Source organism: Corapipo altera, unplaced genomic scaffold (assembly GCF_003945725.1).
Source record: "Corapipo altera isolate COAL_440 unplaced genomic scaffold, ASM394572v1 75, whole genome shotgun sequence".
Lineage (NCBI taxonomy): Eukaryota > Metazoa > Chordata > Aves > Passeriformes > Pipridae > Corapipo > Corapipo altera.
This window is the reverse complement of record NW_020884887.1, coordinates 6,500,279-6,512,255: the sequence shown is the minus strand read 5'-3', so window position 1 is coordinate 6,512,255 and position 11,977 is coordinate 6,500,279. Positions and strand designations below refer to the sequence as shown.

General features: G+C 46.0%; 1 protein-coding gene across 1 annotated transcript in view; it reads left to right on the top strand.

Annotated features, from left to right (window-relative positions):
* Positions 1-11,425, top strand: part of STC2 (stanniocalcin 2) — a 12,399-nt gene extending 974 nt beyond the window's left edge. The window contains exons 2-4 of the mRNA XM_027643389.1: positions 1,524-1,666; positions 4,144-4,355; positions 7,794-11,425. Coding sequence (XP_027499190.1) covers positions 1,524-1,666; positions 4,144-4,355; positions 7,794-8,187 — 749 coding nt within the window. The 3' untranslated portion in view covers positions 8,188-11,425. The remainder of the gene's footprint in view (positions 1-1,523; positions 1,667-4,143; positions 4,356-7,793) is intronic.
* The last annotated feature ends 552 nt before the right edge of the window (positions 11,426-11,977 follow it).

Genomic DNA, 11,977 nt, shown 5'->3' with positions numbered 1-11,977 from the left:
TTTTTTTTTTTTTTTTTTTAACACTCTCAGTGCTGCGAGACGTGTTTAAACACACACGAGCAGGAATGCACGAATGCCCATTAGGGACTGCCACATGTGAATCACGGCACTGTGCAGTTCTCAGCACGCTGGAGCCAGGACATGTGATCCGGCAAAGGGTTTGCATCCGGATGCCAACACAAGCACCACAGCCGCGCTCCCGGACCCGGCAGCGCCCGGCTCCGCGCTCCACAAAGGGCTCCAGTGCCCCTTTCCCCCTTCCCCGGGACGGGTGGGTTTGCGCAGCTTTTCGCCCGTGGCTCAGACAATCCCCGCAGCCCACCCCCGGGGCTCCCCCGTGCCACCCCCTGATGCACTTCGGGGCAGGTAGAAGGGAAAAAAAAGGAAAAGAAGAAAAAAATGCAGCGGCAGTGCATTTTGAGGTGGGGGGGGGGTGTCGTGTGAACTCCCGCAGGCTCCGCATTTACATCCGCGGCTCCTCTCTCTGCCTTGCAGCGGGTTGAAATTAGACCGAAAGTTGCTGTAAAGACTTGCAAATGGACCGCATGGCAGAGGGGGAGGCTGGGGATGGCTGAAACACGCTGCGGTTCGAGGGGGATTAGGCTGGCTCCCAAGGGCGAACTTTAATTAAAGGTACCACAGGGCACAGAGTACAGGAATTCTTAGCATCCTCAGTTCTGGTCTAAAAGCTGCCCCTGTTTAACTTTATCCCCAGGCTTTTTCAGCAACCACCTTCCCTCTGGCAGTACTACTACATCCATTTTTTTTTTTAAAGGACCAGAAGCTGTCGTGTTAAGAATTAGATTTTTGGGTTGGTGGTTGGTTTTTTTTGAAAGTGAGTATTAGACAGCATTTTTTACAGCATTACATAACATCTGAAAGGGCAGAATAAATACATATGTAACTACTAGCTCCAGTTCATCTAATTTATGTACTACATATATAAATATATATATTTTCTATTGATTTTTGCATAGGTGAATACATAGTTGCAGTTTCAGATATCACGCAGTGCAAGGGACTTTATGCATCAGTGGGAGTTGTGCCATTAACTTGATAGACACCCTGACAGGTAAAACCCAGTGGTCTGTAAAAAAACGTTGTGCCAAATGGCCAGAAATTAGCTCAGAATACCAAAAATGAAAAATTTTGTCTGACTGGGTTCTGGGCTTCTCATTGTGGCACTTAAAGTTGATGGGGGACTATGTGCAAGTCAGACAGCAAAAATCATGCCCGTCCTTTTCTCCTGAGGAATGCAAGAGCATTAGACAGTTCTCAAGTGAAAAAGGTTGATGTAAGCATAGTGGATTTGGCATTTGTTTCTCAGATATCACTTTCATAACGTAATACACCCAAGTTTTGGCCTAATTTCTGCAAAAAAATGGGCACTCTGCGGGTACAACTAATTGTCACACATTTTTCTTTCAAACTCATGTTGGTAGCAAAATAACTCCCTCTCCCCTACCCACCACCAGTTTCTATGAACAGTTCTTCCAATTAACTCTAACCAATGCTCATTTTAGCTGAAATCCAGCACTGCCTGGTAAATGCTGGCGATGTGGGATGTGGAGTGTTTGAATGCTTTGAAAACAATTCTTGCGAGATCCGAGGCTTACACGAGATCTGCATGACATTCCTGCACAACGCTGGAAAATTCGATGCCCAGGTAACATGGTGAAATGTCCTATGTATCTGCTTGCTTCTAACATACACTTGGCCTGTATTTTATTTCCTTAACACATCTTTGCAAAAAAAAAAAAAAATTACCATGACAAAGCAAGTCTGCTTCTGCCATGATTTATTAACTCAGTTAGAATTTTTCTGTTGAAAGGTCCAGAATTGAGACTTCAGGACAGTAGCAAAGCAGTGGTGTGCAACCTGTCCCAGGAGACAGGCTGTCTCTAGCTGCAGCTCCCTGGATCCCTTCCACCTACTGTACCCAGGATAACTGCAGCAGAACACTAATGTAGCCAAAGATGGTTTTAAGAACCACTGGGCAACTCAAGCTTCTGCACCATGTTTGTTCAAAGCTGATCCTGAAATGCAGCATGGGCTCCCAGTTCATTTAGACTTATCACAATATTTCCCAACATGCAGTTATTAAAGTTGGTTCTCAAGACTTGCATACAACCAGTCCAGGCAACCTCCTAAAGCTGCTGTGCTCAAATAAGCCTTTGGTTCGAGCACTGACGTTGAAATACGTTACTTAGATGGTATGTGGTATTAAGTTTGTCTCCTTCATTTTCTCCCCAGACCATTTATGCATCATTGAGACATCCTGTTATTATGTCTTGTAAACCTACTCTCCCATTTCAGTGTGGAGGGAAGGGAACATTCCTACGGGCCAGCGGCATTTGGCTTGACCAGGCAGTTTACAGTATAACTTGACTAAAAGCACCAGCTACATGGCACTGTTAAAAGCATGGTACAAAGTAGAGCTGTCTTCAGTATCCAGCCCATTCCATGAGGGATCATGGGACCACCCAGTAGGAAGCACTTTTGAAGTGCTGGAGTTTTAGGCTCAAATGCTCAAGGATGTACCAAGGGTCTGGCTAGGCATTAAAGTGGGAATTGCTGCTTTTATGGGTGTCTGAAAACCTTCAACTTAATTTCCAAGTGGCTTCCAGAAAACACTCATTTCTTTTTGCACAATATTCTGTCAGTGAACAGAGTTGAGCAAAGAAGTAAGTCCTGTTGGGAGGGGAGGGAAAGGGGCCTAGAAAAGCTGAGTGTAACCATTGATGCCTGATCCCCAGATATTGCTCATCAAATACAGCCTGTTTCACATCCAGGCTGTCTCTATTGCAGTGCAGAAGATTTAAACCCCTGGAGCTTTATTTAATATGGAGGTGGCTTTAGCCTCTGCTATGACATGACTTTTCACAGCTCCTCTCTCTATTATCTACAGTTATTTCAGGCTGCATTAAATGACGACTAATGCTGTCCATTTTCTGTTCTCTGCTCTGAAACCTGAGAATTGATGTCAGGTTTGGTTTATGTAAGAATTCTCTTTTTCATCCTTATTTGCCTACTGTGCTCTGCATGTTTGTTACTGAAGGGAAGGGCAAGTAAGTGCCTTTGGTATGGGGAATACAAAGGGATGATGACTGAAGCAACTCTTTGATCAGCAAGAAATATTTCTGGCTTGAAACGATTTGGGGACGACGTCTGCTTGCAGGTCTGGGTGAAGCTGACCTAGTGACAGTGGAGCTGTGCCACTGTACTCTTGGGATAAAGGGGAACAAGGATTTGGTCTTCATGAAGCACCTGTGTAAAATCTGAAGCTGATGAAGAGAGGTGGAGGCAGTGCAAGAGCCTATTGCTCAGCAAAGTAAGGGGAGTCTGAGCAGAGCAGTCGCATGAATGGCAGCTGCAGTGTCAGATGGCAAAGAGAAAAGGAGGGGATGGGTTTGGTGTCCACTAAGCAAGTGAATGCAGGAATCACAAATAGTGGTTAAAGAGAAGCTGCTAAAGCAGCTTTTCTCCACCTTACTTTTTTAGTTTCTTGATTTAATCTCACTTAGAATTTCTTGCAGCAGACATAAAGACACTGGAGGATTATTAGTAGTGCTGAGTTGAGCCTCTCTCTGAGGGAGTGGTAGTAGAGAAAGTATTGACAGGTGGAGAATGGGGCAGGTGCTTATAAATCATGTATACATGTTTGTGAGTTTGTGAACTAATTTTAAAATAAAGAAAACCTAATTTGCAGTTACTGAATGGGTATCTGTTTGTGGTCCTGAGGACCTCAGCCATGGCAGGATGCCCTCTCTTTTGTTTGAACCTGCTGTTCTGCCATCCTGGAAGCAAATTAATCCAGTAACTCCAGCACTGAACTACTTTAAGGTGCTTACTCTTGCTCTTTCCCTCATTGGGCATTCAGCTGTTGGGTGAGAGGAAACCTCAAAGCACCAGTGAGGAAGCCCTGGATGTCTCAGATCCACTGGGATAGCAAAGCTAGGTGACTTGGCATGGTCTTTAAGGGCAGAGAAACAAGGAGAAGAGAGTGAAAAGCCATTAAGTGATACCCTTAGCACTGTAATAACCCTTGACATTGTCCTGCAGAGGAGCAGCTGGCTGGGCATAAATCAGCTGCTGTACTTAATGGACAAAAATACAGACCTACTCCATTTCTTTTCTTCTCAGGGAAAATCCTTCATTAAAGACGCTCTGAAGTGTAAGGCTCATGCCTTGAGGCATAAATTCAGCTGCATCAGCCGTAAGTGCCCTGCCATTAAAGAGATGGTGTTCCAGCTACAGCGGGAGTGCTACCTGAAGCATGACCTCTGCTCTGCTGCCAAGGAGAACGTCCAGGTCATTGTGGAGATGATTCACTTCAAAGACCTGCTGCAGCATGAGTAAGTGCCTCTGTGCTGGTGCAGTCAGAGCGTGGGAGCTCCTTCCAGGAGCGTGATGGTGCCAATGGGCTGTTTCACCTCCTTCTGGCCTTAAGCACCTCTCGTTTTCCCATGTACAAGGCCGAGGTAATGCTTTCTTTGCAGGGGCCCTCGAAGAATAGGCTGTGTACAAAGGGCTAGATGTGACTGTGTGGAAGGAGATGAAGTGGGTTGAAGTTGGATCTGCCTGTTCCCTTGGTCCTTTGGCAAATGCACTGTCAGTATCTGTCATTTCCAGAAGCATCTCACAATGTCTCTTTGCTTTCTGAGCTCAAAGGCATCATTCTTGACCCCAGTATCCTGTTAAAGATGACAGCTAGAGAAGGGAGAAGAAGGTTTATGCAAAGTTGTCAGCGAGATGATAATTTTTTCTTTAAATACATACTTTCAAATGTCTTGTAGTTAATTGTCCCTGAAAGAGCTGTGGTCCCCCAGGTAATCTCCCATTCATCTTATTCTTTATTAATCTCAGATGGTTTTTAATAAAACATGGAGATGTACAAAATGAAGGCAGAAGTGAGATTTTGAGGACTTCATTCCTCTGACTGGGAACACAGCTGTCCTCCAAGGAATGGCAGGCACAAATCCTATTTGGAATTGATCAAAGCTCCTACATGACAGCAACAAACCAGGCAAAGCTGTTTGTACTGACTCTTTGTGCACAAATGCAGAAATCAGAGCCAGTTTTTCTTGCAGGTGAACGTCTCACTCCCAGACAAGAAGGCTGAGCCACAGCCTGGCATCAGGCTTAAGCTTAGAGCATCTTCCTACCACACCTCTGTGCCTTGATTTTAACACAGAATCTCCAAATCCCAGCAGTCATGACAGGCAATTTTTTTTTTTTTTGCAGAATCATTTCTTTTTGGAATTTTAGCCTTGCATTTTCATCAGTATCCAGAGGAGCTGTGCTCTGATTCCCTTACTTTCTGTTGAAAACCACCCCCCTAATACTTAGCTGCAGTTGCAGAGAGATGTTTCAATGCCAGTTTACTCACATAAATCATGTGCTGTGGTTTGTACAAGCTGAACATGGTGGCCTGAAAGCAAGGCCCTTTCCATGGACATTCCTGAGGCTGGGATCAAAGGCATGGCTGGTGGCAGAGTCTGGCCTTGCCAGGGCTGCTGTGCCCAGGGCAATGGGCAGCATCCCACTGGCTGGTGGAGAGGGAAAGCAGGGCTCCATCCTGCACAGCAGCACCTCTCTGGGCACTGCCTGGGCTGTGTTAGCAGGCTGTAAATTGGGTACTTGGCACCAATTAACCCCCCCATCATTTGGGGATGAAAAGACCTATGAGAGCCAAAAGCCTGTCCAAAGAGGAGTAAGTTATCCTTATTTTATGAACCGGCTAAAGCAGGAATGTGCGAAGGCAGCTGCTTATTTCTGGGGAGCTTAACTGGGGGGTTGTTGGTTGAGAAGAGACGGGTCATTCAGTGAACACCTATAATTTGCATGATCTCATTTAGCGCATCCTACACTCGAGCATCTCACGGAGTCGGAGCTCAGCTCTCCTATGCGGGACTCCCCAAATAGAACCAGCCAGCCTCCTCCCCTCCCCTAAATTTAGAGGCCATCTCTGAAGCTCTTGAACTAAGGAACTTGTTCAAGATCAATAGGCAAGTGTGGCAGAGCTGGAAATAAAATCACGTCTGCTGACTTGCAGCCTTGTGCTCAGTTCAGGTACTCTGGTCAGGCCAGCTGAACTGCAGAAAGTAAAACAGGGAAGGAGAAATGGGCCAGTATTAATCCGCAGGGCTCTGGCAGGCTCTGAATACCTGAAATATTTGGCAGCTGAGCCGCTTTTTAGTCATACCAGCGACCTTTTTTCCTACAAAGATTTTTGTAAAGGTTATGCCCAATTTGAAGAACTAATTTATTTTTTTTTATTTCCTTCTGCTGGATTGCTTTGTATGCAACATGCTCAGTTCTCTCTTCTGTTTTACATTTAAAACAAAAACCAGGAGCAGAGAAGCAAGTGGCAGCTCTCAGACTTTTTCTCTGACTATTTTGTTCTGACTGTTCTCTCCCCCTGAGTGCTGTGGAACACAACCAGGGCAGTGAAGCCTCCTCCTGAGTCAGCTGTGGTGGGGTGGGGGTCAGGCTGATTTGCTATGGTGGAAGTGGTGACAGGCCTTGGCAGATTGGTCGCTGCTGCATTCCAAGTAACTTTTTTTTTAAACAGCAGAAACAATCCAACCATGGGAAATATTTTGAGATAGGGGAATAGGTGGCTCTCTAAGATTAGCGATTCAAAATGAGTTTAAGTAGTTGGGTAGTGTCAGACACTGGTCATAATCTGTTAGTTTTCCTTGTTTCTTCTGACTTAGTTAATAAGAAATTTAGACTTGTCCACAGCCACCAGAGCTGGTGGATGGTGTGCCCAGAAGTTGCACGCCCACCACCCCGCACAGCCACGAGTGCTGACCCTGGGCAGTTTTCCACTTGTGCTAGGGATGGTTCCTACCGTGGAAGATTTTTAAGCACGTCCTTCTGGGCCTGCAAGCAGCTGAGCGGTTGTGTCAATAGACAACATCAATATTGACCCACAAAACTTGTGACCACAACTATTTTAAAATCGCTGCACTCGGTGACCCGTGGCTGAGGAAGCCGAAGTGCCTGTGTGTGGGGACTCACAGGGATGAGGGTAGGAAGCACAAAGGGTGTTTAGCCACGGCTTGTCTGGCTGGGGAAAGGTGTATACTGAAAGCTGTACTCAACTCTGTAAGGAAATGAAGAAAAAGAACCTTGGTGTGGGAAGAAAAAGTACCAGCAAAGTGGATTTCTGTGTGTCTGAACTCTGTGCAGTCAGATCCCAAGTTCAGATAGGATCTTGCCTGTGGTGGAGATCAATACCCAGTGCTTCAGAGATGAGAAAAGCCAAAGAACCTCTTTTTTGCTTTCATAGAGGTGAGGCAGTGCCTCCCTCTTGCAGACTGGTGATTGGTGAATGTTCTGTACCTGCTGTTCACCTGGAGGTAGCAACTGCTTGATGAAGCTGATGGCTCTGGACATGAGCAAGTTTCCTTTGTGGTGTGTCCTGACTACTAAAGATGAAATGTTGTGGAAAGAGAGAGAGGCAGAAAGTATGAGATAGCAGTTCTTCCATTTGCCGAGCAGGGAGACCTCATCTGTTCCTCTGGTGGACATTCCAGTTCTCCACTGGGAGAGTAATCAAGGCAGATCCAGTAAAGCTTTGACAGGATGCCACAGTGTGCTACAGAAAACGGCCAATCAGAATATAGTATATTGCATAAAAAACATGCTGTAGAATTGCTCTCCAAGGCTGCCGACTCAGTGGGTGGCAGAGGCTCACACCAGTGACCTGTGCTGTGCCCAGGGGACTGTGAGGCAGATTCCCTTGTGTTTTTTAACTCTCCTCTCCCTGTTTCCTTTTCCTCTAGGCCATATGTTGACCTAGTGAATATCCTGCTCACCTGTGGCGAGGAGGTGAAAAAGGCAATAACAAGAAGCGTCCAGGCCCAGTGTGAACAGAACTGGGGAAGTCTCTGCTCCATCCTGAGCTTCTGCACCTCGGCTGTGCATGGTGACGCCGCCCTGGGCTCCGAGAAGAAGTCGGGTGAAGCCACCAAAGGCGGTGCTGGCCGTGGGGACATGCTGGCCCACTCCGACCCTGACCACAGGGAGAGCTCAAGAGCATCCAAGGGAGAGAGAGGTACCAAGGGCCACTTGAACGCCCACGCCCGGGTGAAAGCTGGGGGCCACAGTCCCAAAGGGGCACAGGGCATCGTGGACCGGGCAGACGAACTGTCCGACTTTTCCGACATCCGGAGGTGAAAAAAGGCACCAGCTCCCCCTTCCCCCCCCATCCTCCCCCTCCACCGGAATCCTCCTGAGTTCCATCTTCCCGTCTATGGACATTCCAAAGCATTTCCCATTCAGAGGTCAAGCACAGGGCATTGCAAGATATATATGGACCTCGGCAACAGTGTATATAGTAGCAAAGGGAGAGCAGTGGCAATGGGTTATCGATCCAGCAAACTCGACACTCGAGCAGCCACCAAACGTGGCAAAATGTCTCCAACTAAATTCTTTTCCCCTTTTTTATGAAACAGACATAATCTGAAATTTAGGATCTTGTTTGGGGATTGTTGGGTTGGTTTTGGGGTTTGTTTTGTTTTTTTCCCTTGGTCTCCTTGGCTGGGGAGACTGTTCCAAGAGGGCTCTGCCAGACTGCATGTGGCTGCTTGTGGCTTAGCACCTCCAAAGGTCTAGGGCACAGCCTTACAGCAGATGGCTGAATTCCAAAGGGATTTGGTTTCTGCTTGTGGCTGAGAACACAAGAGCTCCAGGCTCTCTATGTGAAGCTCTCTAATGAAGTAGCTGCCCCGTCTCTTGCACAGGAACCGTGCGGTCTGGAGCTCCACCACTTTCTCTTAACTAACTTCTGAGCCATTGTTCCCACCTGGGTGACGCTGCCTGGTTTAAGTGCCCCCCTGTTTGTTTTGAACCACTGCATAACTTGACACTTGCTAATCACAGTATCATACCCAGTCCCTTCAGCGTATCACAGGCAAGTAGTCAGCTTCCAGACAAGGCAATGTGACTGTTAAAGACTTGCACAGTGTGGAGGACCCCCAAAAGTATTCTTGTGGACCTCTAAGAACCCTGTGCATATTCTCTGCTTACGTCTGCCCCTTCAGTGATACAGGTCTTCCACCCTTATAGACAGTCCAAGCCTAAAGGGATGGGTGTGGGCTCAGACAGCGAAGGACCCCATGTGTTTAGTTCTTCTGTAGGGCTGCGTTGAAGGCCCATCAGAAATCTGTCTCTCCTTAGCAGTAGCGTGGTATGGTTTGCTGAGATGTGGAGCCCCACTCTAACCTGCCTATAGCTATGGTTTATCCAAATGCCAAAGATAAGGAGAGGGGATTGACTCGGGTTTTTTAATTGTTGTGCAGATAATGACCACCAGTCTCCACAGAGTGAGTTAGTAAAGATGAAGAGTACCAAGAGCTTATTGTCTTTAAGGAGTTTCAAGTGTGAATGAGGTGTTTGGCCATATCTCTCCTACCCCCTATGCAATTGTAATTCTCAGGTTGCAGCTCTGCAATCCTATATCCCCAGATATTGTACTGGAAGTGGAGGTTACGGCATCCACGGGGACAGAAGGGTGAGCTCTCAGCTTCCTCGAGAGAAAAAGTGAGTTTTCTTAGAAAGTGGGAATCACACCAGGGATTTGAGCCTTCTCATTTAGAAAGTTTGGGAGGAAAGCTGTGGGGGGAGGAAGGCAGTTCAACAGGGACAGAACGTACCCAGTGAACTAACGTACGTCTTGTCGCATGGTGGGAAGGAGCTGCATAAGCAGTAGAGGGTGTTGGAATTTGGCTACAATTTCCAACTCAGATTTTAGTTACTGCTGAGTGAGTTACGGCTCCTAATAGCTGTATTCAGGGTTTAATGCGTGGATCCACCCGCAGAAGGTAGAGGCACTGCTTTTAATAGCAACCACGTAGGAAGCAAGAGAGGACAGTTAAGTTGAAAAGGTGTGTCTCTGTGATCACCAGGTCTCTGCTTAAAGACATGACCCTGATCCTGCCTGATTTTAGCAAAGTTCTCTGATAACGTTTTTGTTTGACTCGAGTGGGAAGAGGTGGGATCAGGCCAGATGCTATAGCAGCAAAGACCATGGGGATGTGCCAGTGGGAGTGGCAGCTGCACTACTGGGCTGGTGGCAGCTCTGCCATCCCTGGGGCACCCAGGCTGTCCCATGGAGCAGCTTGGGAAGGTTGGTTTGGGTCTGAGTGTTGGCCACCTCCTCTGCTGCAGAAGGTGGCTGCTGGTGGTACCATGAGAAGGTTTCTAGCATGTGCCTCCATGGGTTTCCTGCAAGCGTCCTCCCCTCTGGTGGCACAGAGCCACCACGAAGAACAAGCTCAAACCAAAAAGACAATCCAAGCATTTTAGCAAAAAAAAAAAAAAGAAAAAAAGAAAAGGAAAACAAATGCAAACCAGAAACAACTTGCTACCAGTGCAATGTTCTTGCATTGAACTAAAATAAAATCCCTCTGTCATTAGAGGTCTGATTCATCAATGGGAACCAAACATAGAGATCTACATCCTTGAATGTCTCAGTCAACATATCACCTCAGCATGCATACAGTTTTATTTGTATTCATTGGTTCTGTGGGGAAAACTGTATATTCCCCTTGTTTAGTCAATGAAAATTGGGGGGGGGGGAGGACAAGCTGTGGGTGGGAGGGATTTTTGTATAAGGCATCATTTTTTTTCCTCTGTGTGTGAAGATTTTATGTGTTCATCTACTGATTCCACATATGCTATTATTGTAAATATTTAACATTTCTATTTATTATAGTGTCCCCATTTAAAAAAGAACACTGCTGGCTATGATAATTTAAACGTATGTCATGACCTGTGTTGTACATATTCATGCCACTAGTATGGGTTTTTTTATGTTTAAAGCTGCGTAAATATAGTTTTATACAGTTCCATAATGTTATTGACAGCATAAATCATTTATTTATTGTTAAACCTTCTTTCATATCTAACAGATAGGGTGCGTCTTACCTGAGATTTATTTTATTGTGACATCTACATAGCCTTAATTCTTTATAAAAAAGAAAAAAAAAGTCCATTTAGATACTGTATGATGCTTTAATTAACATTCCTTATGAACTTGCTGTTCATAGAGGAGGTTTAGCTTAAAAGCCAAGGTATGAATGTTTCCTTTATGCTTTGCATCTGGAATGAGCCTTGTTCTGGAATGAAAATACTGCAAGAAGCAAAACGCCTACTGGAAAAAGATAGCAGTAAACCCTGGAAAATGCTGTCCTAACTTACAGTGCTGAACTAAAAGGAGAAAAAAAATAAAATAAAAAAAATACAAACTGTCCTTAATTCCAAATCTCTGGGAGAAAAACATACTAGTTTTATCTCATGTAGAATTTGCAGCCAAATAAGCTTGTAAATAAAGAAAATGCATATGGCTTTAGAGAAAGCTCTGTACCTTTCACACTATTATTTTCCTTAAACACTAATAAATGTTTTGAATAAGTCTGTGGCTGGGTTTTGTTTAGCTGGAATTTCAGCTGCTGTGATAAGGTGGTAAGAAAAGCCCTCTGAAGCTGAGCCAGGAGCTTCAGCCAAGAGGGGCAGAGGTAATTTTTCTGCTCGTCCCCCCACAGCCCGTCCCCTGTGCCAGCCAGGCAGGACATGGGGACAGAGCCAACCCTTCCTCTGTATAGCAGGGAGAGCCAGGAGAGAGACTTTGTCCCTGGCCTGTCATTCCCCTAGGAGAGGGAGACCTCGCTGGCTGCTTATCTGGGACCTGGAAGCTTGGCTTGAGGGCAGAAAGGGAGATGTGGAATAAATTATAGGATGAAAAACACAGGGAGCAGAAGCTCATGCCCTTCTCAAGCTCAGACAAAGCCTCTGCTTGTTTCAGGAGGTTTTTCCCTTAGCAGGAGCCATGGATTGGGTTCACTGCAGCATGTCAGAGCCACCTCATCTGCTTTAAATTAGTCTGTATTCACCTTAGGAAAGGAGCAGGGAGTGCAGGTACTTAAGGGTTTCTTCTTACTGCCCTGATGATCTTGGATTACAAAGT